This window comes from Tenrec ecaudatus, chromosome 1, assembly GCF_050624435.1.
Source record: "Tenrec ecaudatus isolate mTenEca1 chromosome 1, mTenEca1.hap1, whole genome shotgun sequence".
In the NCBI taxonomy this organism is placed as follows: domain Eukaryota; kingdom Metazoa; phylum Chordata; class Mammalia; order Afrosoricida; family Tenrecidae; genus Tenrec; species Tenrec ecaudatus.
Genome location: NC_134530.1, coordinates 170,742,308 through 170,761,467, shown reverse-complemented (window position 1 = coordinate 170,761,467; position 19,160 = coordinate 170,742,308). Strand labels below are relative to the sequence as shown.

At 44.8% G+C, this 19,160-nt stretch overlaps 1 protein-coding gene and 1 pseudogene across 4 annotated transcripts; one reads left to right on the top strand and one right to left on the bottom strand.

Annotated features, from left to right (window-relative positions):
• On the top strand, positions 1-12,096 carry PEX19 (peroxisomal biogenesis factor 19). Of its 4 annotated transcripts, none has more exons than XM_075563660.1 (8): positions 1-110; positions 1,302-1,426; positions 1,833-1,998; positions 2,405-2,490; positions 2,707-2,868; positions 4,471-4,647; positions 4,878-4,922; positions 11,840-12,096. In XM_075563660.1, the coding sequence occupies exons 1-8, from the start codon at positions 41-43 to the stop codon at positions 11,870-11,872; spliced, it is 864 nt and encodes a 287-aa protein (XP_075419775.1). In that variant the 5' UTR covers positions 1-40; the 3' UTR covers positions 11,873-12,096. The 4 variants fall into 4 exon arrangements, with proteins under 4 accessions (XP_075419775.1, XP_075419774.1, XP_075419776.1 ...); XM_075563659.1 differs by lacking the exon at positions 11,840-12,096 and adding an exon at positions 6,417-11,823; XM_075563661.1 differs by lacking the exon at positions 11,840-12,096 and adding an exon at positions 6,182-6,345.
• A 5,804-nt stretch (positions 12,097-17,900) lies between these two features.
• LOC142437156 (activated RNA polymerase II transcriptional coactivator p15 pseudogene) lies at positions 17,901-18,427 on the bottom strand (annotated as a pseudogene).
• Between the last annotated feature and the right edge of the window lie 733 nt (positions 18,428-19,160).

The window sequence follows — 19,160 nt, the reverse complement described above, 5'->3', positions numbered from 1 at the left end:
CTCAGCAGTCCCGCCCCTACGGCAGGCCGGAGGTAGCAAGATGGCCGCCGCTGAGGGGGACTTCGGCGTTGGGGCGGACGCTGACCGGGAACTGGAAGAGCTGCTGGAAAGTAAGAGCCCCGAGGGGCAGGGGCGGGCGCGAGGACTGGCTCCGGGGCCAGGCGGGCCTGGAAGGTTTGAGCGCCTCCCAGGGTTGGACGGGGTCGGAGGTCCGACTGTGACTCGCAAGAAAATCTCTGGGTCACCCTCGCCTTCGCGGCGGGAGTTGGGGGGCTCCCTTCTGGCCGCGGATGACCCAGACCGTTGACCTCCTCGCCCCCAGAACGGCGTTCCCCGATTCCTCGTCGAACTCGTTCTCGAGGTGACGACGTGTTACGGGCCCCTTCCCTCGGCCGGGCTCCGTCCGCGGCGGGCTCGAGCCGGCGCGGTCACTGCTCTCCCGGCCCGTCCCCTTTCCCTCACTGGGCCCCCTGCCAGCTCCCGTAGCGGGCCCGCAGCTCCAGCGGACTCGGCCACCACGTTCGTCGGAAGCGGGGCCCGAGCCAGCCGCGGGGTCCGCCGGCTGACTCCCCTGGGAGACGGCCCGCCCCACTCGGCCGGTTTCTTGCCCCGAAAGGCCCGCGCGTCCCCCCACCCCTCCCACGCACCGGCCCCAGGCCTGGCCAGCGAGTGGTGGTGGCGACCCATTGCCTCTTGCCTAACAGAGAGGTGGGAAGGCGGCTAAGTGAACGGAAACGGGGAGCGCCAAGCGACTGTGTGACTTGCAGAGATGGGGCCCACCAGAACCCCAGGAGCCTTGCTGAGGGGAAGCTCAGGTGGAAGCTAAGAGCAAAGAGTGCCCCTCAGTTCGTGCAGGCTCCAGGCCCCGTGGAATCTCCGGTGGACTGGACGTTCTTGGGCCCCCAAGCGAATTCAGGGCTGTGTTCTGTGTTCCAGGTGCACACTTATATCGGCTTTATCAAGAAGCCTTATTGTGTGATGAGCCAGGAGGGATCCTGTAAATGGACATTACTTGACCCTTTGCAGAATTTCTTTTGACCTGTTCCTCCCAGCTTTGAGACTGGCTTACTTGTTCCACCTTTAGGGATTTCTTCCTCTTGGAAGAAATCACAGTACACCAGGTAATGGGGGGAGACGTGGGAAACTTATTGAAGGATGGACTTGGAGGAGGAGACTCAAAAAAAGGAGGAAAATGTAGGAAAGTTGGCAATTTGGATGATTGTTCTTCTAATGCTTTGCCCAGGGAACTATCCCCTTTCATCCTTAGCCACCCCAACACACTGTGTCTCTTGTCTCTGAAGGTGCTCTTGATGACTTCGATAAGGCCAAACCCTCCCCAGCACCCCCAACCAGCACCACCACCACCACCACTACTACTCCAGACGCATCGGGGCTGCACAAGAGATCACCAGGAGACACAGCTAAAGTATACATTCCAAACCATTAAGGGACGGGAAGGAAATGGGCATGAAGCTAGGAACCAAGATGGGGCAGTCCCCTGTGGGCCCAGAGGGGCTGGGAGTGGCCTCACATTGCTGAGTGCTCCTACATGTCTCCATCCTTATAAAACCAAGGCTTGAGGTTAAGTGGAGGGATCTCAAGGAATTTCTTGAGTAAAAAGCAAAGTTTAAATGTTTAGCTTGGGGTGCTACCTGCGGCTAAATGCTTTCATTGCTGTCCTCATCTGTAGAGCTAGTTAGAATTTCCAGTAGAGGTGGGTAGGAGGGAGGCACTGCGCTTCCCAAAGCCTGTGGCTTCTACGCAGGCCAGGTGCAGTGAGGTGCCAAGTAAGAGACACATATTTCAGCCACACACACCCCCACCTTACACAGGATGCCCTCTTCGCCTCCCAAGAGAAGTTTTTCCAGGAACTGTTCGACAGTGAGTTGGCTTCCCAAGCCACTGCAGAGTTCGAGAAGGCAATGAAGGAGTTGGCTGAGGAGGAGCCCCACCTGGTAGAGCAGTTCCAAAAGCTCTCCGAGGCCGCCGGCAGAGTGGGTAAGGAGGGGGGCCCAGGCTGCCAAAAATAAGGGAAATGAAAATGTCACAGATGCTTGAGAACACCAGAATTCTTTGTCGTATTGATGGCAACTCCGGTGCCTGTCATTGTTATAGAGGAGGGTTAAGAGAGGAGATGGGAGAAAGGATGGGGATCCGGTTGAATAAAGGAGATGAGAGCATTTGAAAAGTTACAGAAAAGATTCATCACAACTCACCATTTTGAAAGGTGCACTGTTATTCTGAGTGCCATCATGGACAATAAACTGACACACAGGCCATACCGTTTTGACTGTGAAGATAACAGATTTTAAATATTTGACATGATAGTGATTCATTGGTAAATGGTTACCCAGGCAGCTAAAAAATCCCAAATGACCCCTCATTCTTTGATCTTTCCTCCTAGGCAGTGATGCCAACTCCCAGCAAGAATTCACTTCTTGCCTGAAAGAAACATTAAGTGGACTAGCCAAAAATGCCACTGACCTTCAGGTGAGTAGGCAGGGATGGGTAACCACATGGGGCCCACTCCCATACATCTTCACCAGCAGGGTCTCAAATGACAGAAGCTGTCAGGTATCATCCCAAGTCTATCCTTGCCTCACTTATAAAATAGGCATGCTCAAATAGTTCTTGAGCTTCTACTTTCTCGCTTGAAAGGAAGGATGGTGAACCATCCTGAGGAGACAGTATGTTCACCTTTCCTAGAACTCAGGCATGTCGGAGGAAGAGCTGAACAAGGCCATGGAGGGGCTGAGGATGGATGAAGGGGATGGAGAAGGGAACATCCTTCCCATCATGCAGAGTATCATGCAGAACCTACTATCTAAGGATGTGCTGTACCCATCGCTGAAGGAGATCACAGAAAAGGTTTGGGATCCTGTTTCTGCTTTTCCTCCTTGCTTTCCATTGTATCAATTCATATGGGCGACTGTGTGCTCAGGGCCTGCAGACATAGTCTAAGTTGAATGTGCAAGTCTCTTAGTTTCTGGTTGGTTGTTTTTCTTTTATTTATTTGAAATATGTATTACTGGAGAAATCAAAGTTACCACACTGAAAATCTCTGGGATAAGAGAGGAATCCTCTCCATTCTAATTTCCTATAAACTGACTCATGACTCTGGGACTAACTCCTTCCTGTAGTTCTACCTTCACTTACCAGGGTTTCAAGAAGTTTATGGAAAAAACCCATTATCTTCTCATTCAATTTTTCCACAGACCTTTTGAAGCCAACCTGGCCCCCTCCTTATTTGTCCTACAGTGATTCACTACTCGCTCCAATCAAGTCGATGCGATTCTGACTCTTGGCAACTATACAGGACAGGATAGAACTGCCCCTGTAGGTTTCTGAGACTGTGTAACTCTTTACGGGAGTAAAAGGCTTCGTCTTTCTCCCAAGGAGTGGCTGTTGGTTTTGAACAACTAACTTCGAGGTTAGTTGCCCAACATGTAACCACTCCACCACAAGGCGCCAACTAAGGATATGTTCATCAGTACTAGCTTTGTGCCATGAACAGTTAAAGAGTGGTTTAAATGTTAGGTCTGTAGTCAGAGAGCATATGGTTTTACTATAGGTATAGGCATTTTTAGTGACATAGGGGCAGCATACAGTTAAATGTAGAGTGGAGACCCAAAGCCCATCTCTAGATACTTGGACACCCCCTTACAGAAGGATCACAAGGAAGAGACGAGCCAGTCACGGCACAGTATAGCACTAATGAAATATACAACTTTCCTCTTCATTCTTTAAAGCTTCCTCCCCCGCACTGTCATGATCCCAATTCTACTTTAGAAATCCGGCTAGACCAGTAACCGGCTAAACGGGTACAGATAGAGCTTATAACCCCCTCCCTGAGGGATGGACAACAGAAAAGTGGGTGAAAGGAGACATCAGTCAGTGTGAGAAATGAAAAAATAATAATTTATAAATTATCAAGGGCAAGGGGGGCGAAATGAGCTGATAACCAAGGGCTCAGGTAGAAAATGTTTTGAAAATGATGATGGCACCCAATGTACAAATGTGCTTGACACAATGGATGGATGCATGGATGATGATAAAAGCTGTATGAGCCCCCAATAAAATGATTAATACTAATAAATAAATAAAATAATTATTTTTAAGGGGGGGTTACATTTTTATACTTGATCTTAGCAAAAATGCCGAGAAGCCATAAGGAGGGGGGCTTACATTTTTAAGGGCTGTTAAAAAATAAAACACAAAGCATGACAGAGACCATGTCTGACCCACAAAGCCTACCTACCATCTGGCCCTTCACCTAAAATACTTTACCAGACTCTAATGTAGACCTTAAGTGATCTGGTTTGAGCAGGTGCTATTTCGTAGGCAGAACTTGCTAATTTAGCTCTTGCCTCTCCTATGCCCCCTCCCCTGCATATTGTAAATGTTGTGCTCACTGCTTTTCCCTATTCTTTGTTCAGTTCATTCGGAACTCTCCATTCTCCCTTTCCTCAGTACCCAGAGTGGTTGCAGAGTCACCGCGAATCTCTACCTCCAGAGCAGTTTGAGAAATATCAGGAGCAGCACAGTGTCATGGGCAAGATATGTGAGCAGTTTGAGGCAGAGTCCCCTACCGACAGTGAGGCCACTCAAAAGGCTCGCTTTGAGATGGTGCTGGATCTTATGCAGCAGGTAAAGCCGTCTGGTGCTGTTTGCATTGGTATCGAGTGAGGCGGTACCTGAAAGGACGCCACACTGCCAAAGTTGGGTGAGGAGGGAACAGAAGAGTGGTCACATAGCATCGTCCTCGGGAAAACGCCCAGAGATCACAGCTCCCTTTGCTTCTCTGGGCTGCTGTCATATTGTGGGGTCCATTTCACCACCACCCCGCTGCTCTCATGTTCTTCTCTCCTTATTTCTAGCTACAGGACTTGGGTCATCCCCCAAAAGAGCTGGCTGGGGAGATGGTGAGTATATTTGCACCTCCTAGATTTTTCAGAATTTCGTAACCCGTAATGATTCCATCTAGGAGTTAACTTTGGCTATTGGGATGAACCTTCAGAAAGTCTGACCTGAAATGAGCAGTGGTCTGAGTCCCTTCGTCTCTTCTCCAGCCTCCTGGCCTCAACTTTGATCTGGATGCCCTCAATCTGTCAGGCCCACCAGGTGCCAATGGTGAACAGTGTCTGATCATGTGAAACACCACACGTTTTCCTCCCTGGTTCCCAGCCATGGGAAACATCTGGAGTCAGCAGAGCCCTGGGTAGCTGAGGCAGGAGTGTCATCTGTGGAGAGATCTGCCCAGTGCCCTCTGCCATCCCACCAAGACTGTGCCATACCAGCTGAGGCTTTTCGTCTCCTCTAGGAAGAAGACCTATTCTGTAGGCCGTTTCTGTTAGCCCTACTCAATTGTGGTTCTGCTGCTAACAGGCCCAGCAAAGGAGGGCTTTCCTCTTGGGGCAAGCACCTTCTTCCTTCTCCCCAAATGATGTTATTTATGGCCACACCGATTGAGAATCACCTTCACACCCAGGGTCTTTGTGCCTTGTCTCTGTCCCCTGCCTTAGGCCCAGGAGCCGGGACAAAAACCTGGTACTCTATTTCTCCAGTTCTGGGAAGGGCCTTTGGGAACAGGGTGGATCTAGGCTGGAGCTGTGCTTTGTCATCATGCCCTCCCCCTTCAGACTGCTCTGAATTCTCTGATACGAACGGTTTAATTGGGAGAGAAGCCCTCCCTGTTTCAGCCATGAACCCAAATTACTCTCCTGGTTCTTTCTACAATGCCATGTGAGCTAGGTGAACTCAGCCCCTGACCTTCCTTTGCCCCCGTCTTTCCTCTTCTCTCTTTTAAAAATACTTATTTATTGCTGAGCCTAAGCAGAGACAAGAAAAAAATCCACCCTGTTTCCTTTTCCTTTCTAGTTCACCTATAGTTCCTAGACTCACAACAACCCCCTTCCCCACAGTAAGCAGACAGTTGTTATGTAAGGGCTGGGATATGACTGATCTTCTACAGATACATTCTGGTTTCTTTGAGACTTCTGATTTCCCTTCAGATCCTGTCCCTTGATTCAGGGAGGTGACTTGGGATCCGGGGAATGGTGTAACCCAGGCCCCTTTTCCTGCAGGCCTGTGGGGCACTGTCTAATAAATATTCTGAGCGAGGCGTGTGGGCTGTTCTTGATCGAGGTCTTTTTCTGACCCCCCCCCCCTCATCTTCTATAAGCTGCAGAGTGAAGAGTGTTAGCATTGCTGGGCTTCCAGTGGCGTACAGTAGCAAACCTCGCTCTGCTCCCCAGCTCCGTCTTCTGCACCTCGTTTGGCAAAGAAGACTTGCACCCATCTTCCCTCTCTCAATATTTACATCTGGAAAGCCCTTCAAATGCATTCTATTTTAACCTATCACATTGTTGATGATGCTAATAATATAGTAACATGTTTTTTAATTGTTTCTTTTGGAGCTGACCTTATTCTGTGTTGGAGCCAGTGAGTGGGCCTGGGGCCTGTGGCTGCCATGCATCGGTGGATAATCTGGTCCGACCAGCTGGATCTCCTGCTTTGGCACACAGAACAATAACTATTGCCTGAGCCAATTCACATTCTTCCTCTGAGCCACTTTGAGCAGCTGACATGGGTTAAGATTTTTCACGCCTTGAAGATCCACATGTTCTGTGTGAGTGGCAAGGAGGGAAGTGCTTTTGTTCCTACACCACTTTTTTTTGTTTGTTTTGTTTTTGAACTTTTTATTGTGATTAGGGAAAGTTTACAAAGCAAATTAGTTTTCCACTCAGAAATTTATATGCATTTCATTTCCTGACATTAATTTGTATTCAACACAGACAAGATGACCTCGGGTTTCCTCCTTTTCTGAAAACGACTGGAATTATCGGAGAGCATGTGGAGCAATGTGTTGAAAAGCCAGTTTGGTTTTGATCATCTGGTCTTTGCAAACTAATAAGCATTCCTCCTCCTGCCTCGGCCTAGTGCTCAGCGCACTCTGGATATTGCCACTCAAGGTTGACAGACCCTGTTTAGCAGGATCACGCACTTGGATAGCAAATAATGGAGGGAGGGGGGGTTTAACACAGTTTTTAGAACTCTCGATGTTTTGTGTTGTGGACTAGGACAAAACGCCATAGACTGCTTTAAGTCTGCAAACTACCTTTGAATGTTACTGCTTGAGAGCCTTCCTCATTTCCATAATTCCCAGCGGAAATGATGCATTTCTCTTCTTGTAGAAAGGCTGTTCTTTCCTATGTGAAAGTTGCTGCTAGAGAATGCTTTTCTTCAGCAGGAAGGTGTCAGTGAGGACATCTCTAGCACTTTTCTAGCCTTTCCTGTTGTTTAAAAATAACCATTACAGCCTTCAGGTTTAAAATTCTGGGAAATATTTATGTTCTCAAATTTTAAAAGAAATGTTCCTTTGCCTCCTAATTCTGGATACTAGAAAATACATGTGTGGTTGTTTGAAGGCATTTCATGAGTTTAGAATTCATACAGAATTTGTAACAATCTGAGTGGGTTCCAAAAATTTTGTGGGGAAATGATTTTTTTCATCAATGTTTTAATGCCTCCTTTTAGAAACATTTTTCTATGACCAGGAATCTAATGTCTGGCAAGGGCTCCAGGAGACAATTCTGATAGGCTGTGTGATGGCTTTTGGAAGCTGGGGAAGTAGTGATCCACATTCGATGAAGCAGAGATGGTAGGCCATAGGTAAAAGCATCAAAGATCTCGGAGGAAGTGGGCGTGTCTGAATAAGTTTGGGGAGCCCGCTAAATGCCGTATTTTAACATTGTGCTGCCTGAAAACTGAGCCAACTGACTATATTCTTTAGGCCCCACTGCTTTACTTATTTTTATTGAGGTAATACATACACTGATGAGTGAATCACCAGCATCTTTGAGAAGCTTAGATGTGGCTGACCTCTCTAGGTTGAAGCTGAGATTTTAAAGCTCTAAGGTCCCTAGTACTCTGGAGATGATGGGACGCTGGCATAGCAGAGACCAGATGGCAACAGTAACTGGGAGCAAGATGGGTGACTTTCCATAATGGGTAGTAAGATCTAAGTGGAAATGGCTAATAAGACACGGATGGTCCTAGGGGCAAGGCACATGGGCAGCCGATGAAGGAACTAAGAAAGATCAAGAATGATCGAACAGGGCTGAGGTCAATGGAAAGTTACTATAGACAGGTCTTAGTAACAAAGGACTCAATTCCCCACCAACGAGGCTTCAGGGCCCTGCAACACCATGGCAGGTACACGTAGTTGTGCAGTAGGTAATGGGTACCCACTTCGGTTGGTGTGTGGTAAGGATCAGCACTAATTCAATTTCCAAAATGTGTGTATGGAACTAGCCCTCGCCTTCCTATCTTTATATCCTGTCACCTCCAGGCCAAGTTGGCCTCCCTGTCCAACGCTAGCTACCTGGAGCTCTCAGTGGGTTACAAATTAGAAGATTACTATTGGACTGTGAACACCAGCTCCTGCTTGCCTCTCCCTCCCTCTATGGCTTCATTAATTTGCTGGAATGACTCAAAAATTCCTCAGAGAGTGTACTAATGACTACAATAAAGAAGAAAAAAGCATATAAATAGTGAAGTTTATATAGAGTTTCTGGGGTCCCAACATGGGGCTTCAGTGTCCCATAGATGGACATGTACGAGTGTCTTTAGCCAACTAGGAAGTTCATCATTGCCTTCCTCACAAGGGCAGGATAGATTACATCCTGCAACCTGAAGCAAGCCAACAGTGTCTCCTCCCCAGGTGACCTCTTGAGCTGATCTAGCCTCCTTAGTTTCAGGTGCGGTCCAAATCTGATGAAAGAACAAAAACACTGCTTTCTGCACTTCACAAATAGCTACTCCCCTGTTCTTCCCCAAAGGGACCATTTATTCACCTATATACTGGGAAGCCTCACTTGAGGACTGTTCGATACAGTGCCTAAGGATGTTTACCCAGGAACCCGAAGCACCGTCAGACTGCTCCCCCTTCGCATCCTGTCATTGTTATAATTGAGGAGTAGGGGGTCAGATGTGGACTCAAAAGTCTTATCATCTCACAGCCGATTCAAATACCAACTTTATAAGTATGCCCCTGCTTTCCAAATGTGTATTTACAATGAGAAGATTTCACCATTGGCCTAATGGCCAAGTGGAAGCCTCCAGAACCACACCCCAACTCTTGCGAAGGTAGCAAACACAAGATTTCAGTCTGGAAATTTTGGCAGATGAGTGATAGCCTCAACAAGCTTGCAGGATATGGGAGGTGGGGGCGCAGGTTCTCATCTCCTGTAGCCATAAATCTGTTACAAAGACCAACAAGCTGTAAGCGCATAAGGCAAATTTGGCTCATGCCTGTTTTGTGTGTAGATGTTTTGGTACCACACTGAGTTTAGTTATGATAACAGCAATGTGACCCCCAAACCCGAAATGTTTAGCCACTGGCCCTTTACTGAAGTTTATTTACCTCTAATCTAGCAAATACATTCTTTCAGTGTTCATAAGGGAGGCAGACATGGATACTCAAAACGTTTGTGGAAATTTTCCATTTTAATTCCATTCCCCCCCTCCCACCCCAAACTGAAGCACCTTCTATGTGAAGCAGTGTGTATTCACCAAGGATAGGCAAAAAATATATCAGGGAGCATTCAAAAAGTTCATGGAAAATGAAAAGCCACTTAAAGCTGCCTCAATATGTCCATACCTCTGTTACCTCTTTTCCTCCCTGACACACTGGTTCACAGAGACCCGCGTGTTCTGCCAAAAAGCACATTTATTTATTAAGGAACCTGATGATCACAAAAGGACGGGCACTCCGGACTTCTTGGTGAGAAACATTCCAGAGTAGAGGGTAAATCCAACAAGATTGCGGAGTCTACTAGACCGGTGCGAGAAGTTGTTAGAGGAGGCCAGTAGTCTGGAGTATTCTGGGACATCTCCAAAGTAAAGGACAAGTATTGCATCTTGAATCTTTTGTCTTTTATCCAATTAAAGAAATAGTGCCCTTGGTAGGCTTCTTCAAGGTTTGCAGGCAGTATATTCTGCATTTGAAAGTGCTACCCTGATCCATTTATTAGATACCAAGGGTGGTAGTTACATAATCTGTCAATTTGAGAGTATTACAAGTGAAGGAGCAGAGTCTAGTCTCTCAATTCCGTCACATCTGATGATGCCTCCTTGTGAGCATGGCCTTCTTATGAAGATTCTGGGAACTTCCTCCCTGGAGACGCCGTGCACTCTACTTCACATTCCTGTTGACAAACCTCATGGAGTCACACTGAGGGCAACCAGAGCCTTGGAGATGCTTCCACCGCCATTGGATCCACAAGACTTTCCACCCACTGGCCTGTGATCTTCCTGCATTCGGCATCATTGTATGTGCTGTGTGTCTAAAGAATTTATGGACTTAAGGGCTCATATTTATGGACTTGATCTATCATTTTAAAAACATATTAGGCCATGATAAGGATTTGTGTTTCTGACCATGAGATAGATACTGAGTGATGTGTGATCGCTTGTCCTTTGTGAGCTGGGTATATCTGCTAAGCCATAAGGTTTGGATGCCACAAGAATCTTACAGTAGAAATTGCACATTCCAAAAGGCCACCTAGGGAAAGAAAACAGAAAGACACCTAGTGGGCACAAGTTAAATTGAACAAAGACTCCTGGAGTGTAAAATGACAACCTATTGCACTGATGTGCTCCTTTTAACTTACCCCTCTTGCTTCATGAGCCTTCCGTAATAAATGCCTAAGTCAAATTGCGCAGGCCTCCTTATGGACTTGTGTGTCAGGGAAAGAATTAACATAGTTATGGACATAATGAGGGAGTTTCACGATCGTCTTGGGAAAATTCCATATCTTTCCATTCCATTTTCCATGCTCTTTTCAAAACCTCCTTCCCACACACATTCTTGCCTATCTCTGCTTCAAATAGAAGGAAAAAATATTGCAGGTCTGGTTCATGGATGAGTTAGCTGGATACATTGGAGTAAAACAAATCTGGATCACGACCTTTACATATCCTCAAAGATGGTCCTTAAAAACAGTGGCAAGGGAAAGTCTCAATGTAGGTTTTCAGTCAGTATACCTAATCTACTTTGTCAGGAGTGAGAAATGGCTGGCATGCCCAAAATAACATCAATAGAATCATTGTCCCTGTGACTATAAATCTTTATAGAAGCAAAAAAACTCATCTTCCTGCCACAGAGCGCCTGGTCACCCACCACCCTAAGGCTGCGTTGCTGGCCTAACTTGGGATCAGTGGAGGAGTCACTCAGATCTGTGGGAACATAAGGTGAACAAGGTTGTGACTGGGAGCTCTATGGGAGCAGGGTTTACCAAAGTGCCATATTAAAGGTCACCACAAGTACACCAAGGTATGTATGGTGTCTTAGTTATTTAGTCCTGCTATAGTAGAAATACCAGGATGGGTGGCTTTCATAAGCAAATTGATTTTTCACAGTTTGGGAAGCTAGCAGGCCAAATAAAGGGTGCCAGCTCCAGAGGAAGGCTTTCTCAATTGGCCCTGGAGGAAGGTCCTTGTCTCTTCTGTAACTTTGAGATCTTCAGGTCACTTAACATCTGTCCATCCTTTCTCTACTTGCATCTTATGTAATCTCTGTTATATCTTAGAAGATATATACAGCCTACACTAATAGTGTTGACATAATAAAGAATACCCACTCTCAAATGGGGTTATAACCACTATTGGGTTAGAATCTATAACATGCTTGGGGGACACAATTCAATCTAACAGGTTGACTTGTTCAAGATTGCCTGTTAATCCTCATCTTCATAAATGGAATCACGGAGGTTATTTATTGACCCATTAGCATGGACTTCTCTCTTACCATGGCTGAGCTAGGTCCTTCTCTTGATAGGCTCAGCTTGTCAGCAACAAAGAGCAATGCTGAAGCCCCAATTCAAGACTGCCCACAAGGAGAACAACCTCTTAGTGACAAGTTGATTGCCTTGAACCTTTTCCATTTTGGCTTGGAAAAGGTGCCAGCTTCTCCTGGCCGGGATCGGTAATATATTTTGCTCTATACCTGCCACACCTCAACCACGACTACCATCCACGGGCTCACAGATGCTAATGATCTACTGGCATGGAATCGATCCTGCATAATAATTGTTCTTTTTCTTTTTTACCTGTAAATTTTTTTAAAGTTTAATGTAAAGTTGTTAAAAAATACAAATAGAAAGTCTACTTGTTTAATATTGTACAAAAAAGTTTAAGTAGAACTCAAAGTAAGTGAAGCAATATCACGTGTTGACGCCACTATCTAGTTATTCATAGTAACCTAACTACCCGAACACTAGAAAATAGGGAGCAATTGAGGGACTGGAGAAGGGAGAAAACCAAAACCTGGTCTACCATGTTTATTTTTCTACACTGTGGATCGCTGTGCTCACAGAGACAGCTTCTTTGACTTCTCCACTGCGCAGGAAATCAGTTGTATATAAAATTGAACCTGCTCAAGAGCTGAGCGAGGCAATAATTGTTCTTATTAGGTGCTGTCAACTCTGTATTCCTGTGCAGCAGATTTACCTAAGGCGCTGTATCTTTTGGTCTCTTAACTGCTACTTCTATGATCATTGACTATGGATCCAAGGACAAAATCCTTAACAATGTCAGCCTTTTCTCCATTTGCCATAATGTTACGGATTTACCCAGTTGCAAGGGTTTTGGCCTTCTTTACACTGATTTCTATGGTATTCCATCTGGAGAAGTCCATGTGTGTCAGAGTAAACTAGCCCCTGACTATCACGGGTCTGTAGGCACACATATGGCGATAATATATAATGATCATAGTAAAGTCAGAGAATAAGAGAGTAAAATAAAGGAGTCAGACACATTTCATGGTAGCATGCTCATCTCAGCCCCTCTTGGAGATGGAAGACAAGAGAGGGAAGGAGAAGGATTTATTTTTAATCAAGGCTTATACATACTTCGGGGCAAGCAAGCCCCCTGATTGCAGGTAACTACATACTTCACAGGAAGGGGTTGTATCATAGGCAATACAGCACGGGTTGGGGGGTGACCTAGGGGTGTACATGGAATAGGAAGAGGAGGGATTTGGGGTACACGTGACAAGAAGGGAGGATCCTAGATTCAAGATGGCAGCCTAACTTTGATCATCCTTGAGCTGGCTAGACCAGTTCTTTGGGCTCTCCAAGGAAACAGTCACTATCCTTATCAGTAGGGTGTGAGCCCACCTACAGTGGACCAGACAGTAGTTAGATTGCTCCGGATGGCTGATACCTTGAAGGAGATCACTTCTAAGCAGCTTGCTTCTAAGTGCGCTGCAATTGTTTATCATGTGTTGCAAGCAGTGTCCTAGGTCCGACATATATTTGGGGGAGACAAACTGGGGAAAAGCCTTTTTTGTATCCCACACATGTCTAGTTGCTATTTGTTGTTTAAAAAGGTATTTACTATGAACAAGTCATTAGTCTTGCAGCATTCTTTCATGTGATAAATTTCAGATGGCAGAGATTGCTAGAATTCTTCAGTTACTTCACCACTAGAACTGGTTGGTGCATAACTTTTAGTAATAATTTTACTGATTAAACTTCCTTGAAGATAGATATAATCCTATCACAGGCAGCATTGTATTTCAAGCTAGATCTTGAAATGTCCTTTTTGACAGGGAGCCCAACACCATTCCTGTGGGCTGTCCCATTCCTGGCGCGTGGTTTTCTAATTCGAAATGACCAGCAGCAGTCCATTTCAGCTCTCTCCTACCTAGGGTATGGATCTTTGTCCCATTCCACTTTTGATGGCTTCGAATTGTCTTAGATTCATGCTTCGTACATTCCAAGTTCCAATTATTAGTAATTTTCACAGCAGTCTCTTCTCATTTTGAGTTGCTCCCCAACAGCAAATACAGATGCTCTAGACTTTACCCTTAACAGTCTTTACTCCATTCGCATCACCGTGGTCAACTCTACTTTGAGAAAGCAAGTGGAGATGCTCTCTCTGAGAAAGTGCCATCCAACCTGAGGGGCCTTTCCAGTACTGTCTCTGACAATGCTTTGCGTCCGTTCCTTAGACCTTCAGTATCTGAAGCCATGCAAAAGGTTTTCAGTAGCTACTTCCTCCAAAGTGAGCAGCTGATGCCTTTTATGTGGTCTGCTCTTAGTCTGGAAGCTCTGCTGAAACCTGTTCACTTTGGGTGCCCCTGTTGGCATCTGAAGTACCTGTGATATATCTTCCAGAGTTACAGCAGCACACAAGCCATCACAGCATGACAAACTGATAAATAAGTGATAGATTTCTGTCCATAGAATCCTTCAATATAGGAACTCGGGTCTTGAATTTTTTCATTATTTCCTTCAACTTGACATATGTTGAGAATGTTCTTCCTTTTTGGCTTTCAAACTCAAAGTCATTGCATATTTTATTACTGTGGTTTACTTTTTTCTTCTCAAGCTGCCCTTTGAAATGTTCGTTAGCTTTTTTGCGTTATCATTTCTTCCATTCACTTTAGCTAGTCTGTTCAAGATCAAGTTTCAGAGTTTCTTTTCTTGGGTCTCTTACAGTGCTTATCACAATTCATCCATCCATTGTGTCAAGCACATTTATACATACGTTGCCATCATCATTTTCTTTTTTTAAATCATTTTATTAGGGGTACATACAACCCTTATCACAATTCATACATGCATCAATTGTGTAAAGCACATTTGTACATTCATTGCCTTCATCATTCTCAAAACATCTGTTCTCCACATACGCCCCTGACATCAACTCATTTTCCACCTCCCTCCCCACTCCCCCTTCTTCATGAACCTTTGATGATTTATATTATTATTTTGTCATATCTTACACTATCCAATGTCTCCCTTCACCCACTTTTCTGTTGTCCATCCCCCAGAGAGGAGGTTATATGTAGATCCTTATAATCGGTTCCCCCTCTCCACCCCACTCTCCCTCCACCCTGCCTGCATCGCCACCCTCACCACTGGTCCTGAAGTGTTCATCTGCCCTGGATTCCGTTTCCAGTTCCTATCTGTATCAGTATACATGCCCTGGTCTAGCCAGATTTGTAAAGTAGAATTGGGGTCATGATAGTGAGGAGGGTGGAGCAGAAGAATTAAAGAAGTGTTCTGTTGGTGCTGTACTGCACCCTGACTGGTTCGTCTCTTCCTTGTGACCCTACTGTAAGGGGGTGTCCAATTGTCTACAGATGGGTTTGGGGTCTCCATGTCCCCCCCCTCATTCACATTGGTAATATTTTTTGTTCTGGGTCTTTGATACCTGATACCTGACCCCATCAGTACCTCATGATCACACAGGCTGGTGTGCTTCTTCCATGTGGTCTTACAGTCACTTTGACCTTTTCTTTCCTTTTTAATGAAAGACTTTCAATTTTCTTTTTTCAGTTTCCACCTGAACTTTGTGTTGTCATTGTTAGGTGCCATCCAGTCAGTTCTGACTTAAAGTGACCCTATCTGTGTAAAACAGAACGAAGCATGGCCATGCCAAGCATCAGCCTATAACTATTGTTATGTTTGAGGTCATTGTTGGAAGCATTGTGTCCATCCGTCGGGTTGAGGGTCTTCTAGATTTTCTCTGACTTAGATGTGAGCAATTAATGGTCTTCTCCATAGTCAGCTCCAGACTTTGTTTTGGCTGATGATACTGAGATTCTTCATGGTGTTCTCCCACAAATACTGTCAATGTGATTGTTGCATATCCCATCTGGTGAGGTTCCACTCTACAATGGCTGCTTATATTGGCGAATAAAAGGCAGTTGCAAGGAAGGAAGTCATTGGTCTTGCAAAGTTCTGTCAGGTGCCAATGCCCATACCTCAACAAAATAAGAGAAGGGAAATGGCAAAATAAAGGTCATATATGAAAAGCCAAAGTCAACACCTCACGCAAGGGGGTAAAACTGAAAGCATTCTCCCTACAAATGTGAACCAGCTAAGCATGGCCTTATCACTACTCTTATTCAGTATTGTACTAGGGGTCTTATCCACACACAAAGGGGGGGAAATGGACAAAGACATGTGAGGCTCTTACTAGTTGCAGATGATATGACTTTATCAGCAGAAAAAAACCCAAAGACTTGACAAAGATGTGGAAAACTATAAAACCTCAATCAGAGAAAAATGAACAATTCAATTAAAAAGTGGGCAAAATACATGAACACATAGTTCATGAAAAATGACATCCATCCGCCCTGGATTCCCTGTGCCTCCAGCTCCTATCTGCACCAGTGTACAACCTCTGCTCTATCCAGACTTACATGGTAGAATTCAGATCATGGTAGTTGTGGGGAGGAAGCATTTAGGAACTGGAGGAAAGCTGTGTTCTTCATCGGTGCTACATCGGACCCTGACAGACTCATCTCCTCCCCTAAACCCCTCTGCGAGGGGATCTCCAGTGGCCGACAAATGGGCTTTGATACCTGCAGAACCAGAGGTGTGAGGGGCGATACTGGGAGGGTAGAGGGTGAGTGGGTTGGAAAGAGGGAACCGATTACAAGGATCTACATGTGACCTCCTCCCTGGGGGACGGACAACAGAAAAGGGAGTGAAGGGAGACGCCGGACAGGGCAAGATATGACAAAATAATTTATAAATTATCGAGGGCGCATGAGGGAGGGGGGAGCGGGGAGGGAGGGGTAAAAAAGAGGACCTGATGCAAAGGGCTTAAGTGGAGAGCAAATGCTTTAAAAATGATGAAGGCAAAGAATGTACAGATGTGCTTTATACAATTGATGTATGTATGGATTGTGATAAGAGTTGTATGAGTCCCTAATAAAATGTTTTTAAAAATTACATCGAAATATAAATAAAGAAAAAGAAAGAAAAAATGACATCCAAATGACTAATATTCATATTTTAAAATCATTAGCCATCTAGGAGATGCAAACAAAACAGTGATGAGATATCACCTCATAACCAACATTGACTGCCCAACTAACAACAAGTGCTGAGAATGTTCAGAGAGTGTGTTAGGGTTCTCTAGAGAAACAAAACCAGAATGCTAATAATTTTATATATATTTACACAGATAAACAGATATATAAAATAAGAAATAAACAGTTAATTAAATTATAAAGCAGTACAAATGGCTCAGTGCAACTCACTTCTGTGAGACAATTGTGAGACACTGGCAAGTCCTTCCAATCTTGAGGGCCACTGGGGGGGTAGTCCTCTGTAGAGCAATTCAGACTATCCGGGCACAGGCAGCAAACAGCAAGGCAGGTCACCAACAGTCAGCCATATGACAGGGTCCCATAGTCCCCAGCTCATGAGATATTAATTCCAATGGTGTGGCGAAGCAGATCTTGAAGGAACCTCAAATTACAGCAACACAGTCCACGGGTTAGGTGTCCCACAGGTAGTGTAGCTTGCAAATTAAGGCACAGAACAAGCAAGGCAGCCATACACTGGTCTGATGATCAAAGAGCAAGAGACAAGAAAGGCGAGGCTCCCCAAGCCAATTAGCTCTCTGCCCTTCAATTAATACCATATGTGTTTATCGGCCAGGTTGGCACAATAAACTAACTACCTCAGAGAGTTCAGAACTTTCATACACTGCTGGTAGATCTTTAAAAATGTACAACTATTGTGAAAAGTAATATGGTACTACCTCAAACAACTGGGAAAAGAAATTTTGTATGATCTAGCAATACCTCTGCTGAGTATATACCCTAAAGAAATAAGAGAAGGTGGGGGGAGACGTCAGACAGGCAAATATATGACAAAATAATAATAATTTATGAATGATGAAGGGTTCATGTGGGAGTGGGGAGGGAGGGGGAGAATGAGCAGCAGATATTAAGGGCTCAAGTGGGGGGCAAATGTTTTGAGAATGATGATGGCAACAAATGTACATATGTTCTTTTTTTTCACTCAGAACATTTTTAATAATGCACACTCAAAAAGAAAGCATTCATCTTACAAATTGTTTTGCAATCCAAATATACAACAGCTTGGAAAATACCAGGTAGGGAAGAAAAGCCCATGTAAAAGACAGGTTAAAACGACGACGAGAACAGCACAGGGGGCATGGCTCGGGCCTTACAGTTTTCTCACTGCGTCATCAATGTCAGAAATCTGTTCCTTCAGCTGGCTCTACTGCTCGGGGTTTAAAGAAATACCTTTTCTTCCTGGTTTCATTTCACCTTCTTGGTCCATCCAATATTCTCTAATATCAATTAGGACTTTCCCTTTGAAGTCCTGAACACTGACATACCGCATTTCCCCAATCTGGAACATGTTATCGTCTCGGCTGCTGCTCTGCTTAGAGGACGACAGGGCTCTGGAAGTCTCCCCCGTCTTCTGCTTCTTGATGGGCTTTTCTGGAGCAACCTGCTTTGTCCTCTTTAGCTTTTTGTCGACTTCACTATCAGAATCACTGCCAGATGAGCTTGAAGAAACAAGTTCCTTTGACTTAGGCATTGCTGTGTCCGTGCCGCCGAATGGTCTCCTGCCTGCTCGCTCACGACTGACAGAGAAACGTGTACATATGTTCTTGACACAATGGATGTATGTATGGATTGTGATAAGAATTGTAAGAACCCACAATAAAATGATTTTTAAAAAGAAATAAGAGCCATAACATGAATAGATAAAAGCACCCCTGTGTTCATCATAGCACTGTTCACAATAACAAGAAATTGGAAACATCCCAAATGCTCATCAGTACAATGAATAAAGAAACATTGGTATAACACACAATGGATAAAGGAACTCTGGTATAGCACACAGTAGAATATTATACATTGCTAAAAACAATGGTGAAACCACCAAGCACCTCATGACATGGGTAGACCTGGAGAGCACTGTGCTGAGTGAAGGTAATCAACCACAAAAGAACAAATATTGTATGAAATCATTGCTATAAGGATAGAAACCAAGACAAAGACTTGCATGCCAAAGTTAACTGACTTTGGAGACACCTGAGGAGGGGATAAGGCGGGAAGATAAAGCAATGGACTAGAAGGCTGACAGGTAGTGACTTGGCTGAAAGGAAGAATGAAAGGATAGAGATCCATCCATAAGAGGGGGAAGAGAAGCTGGGATGTGAGGATAAAATGCAGAAAGTAATGAAATTGATGAGTGGTTTGTACTGTTGAATGCAGGGTACAGAGTTAATGGTCTGATATGTAAATCCTCCACCTAATTCACAATTAAAAATTCATCTAAAATATTTTTCTTGTGATCTCCAGCTTTTTTTCT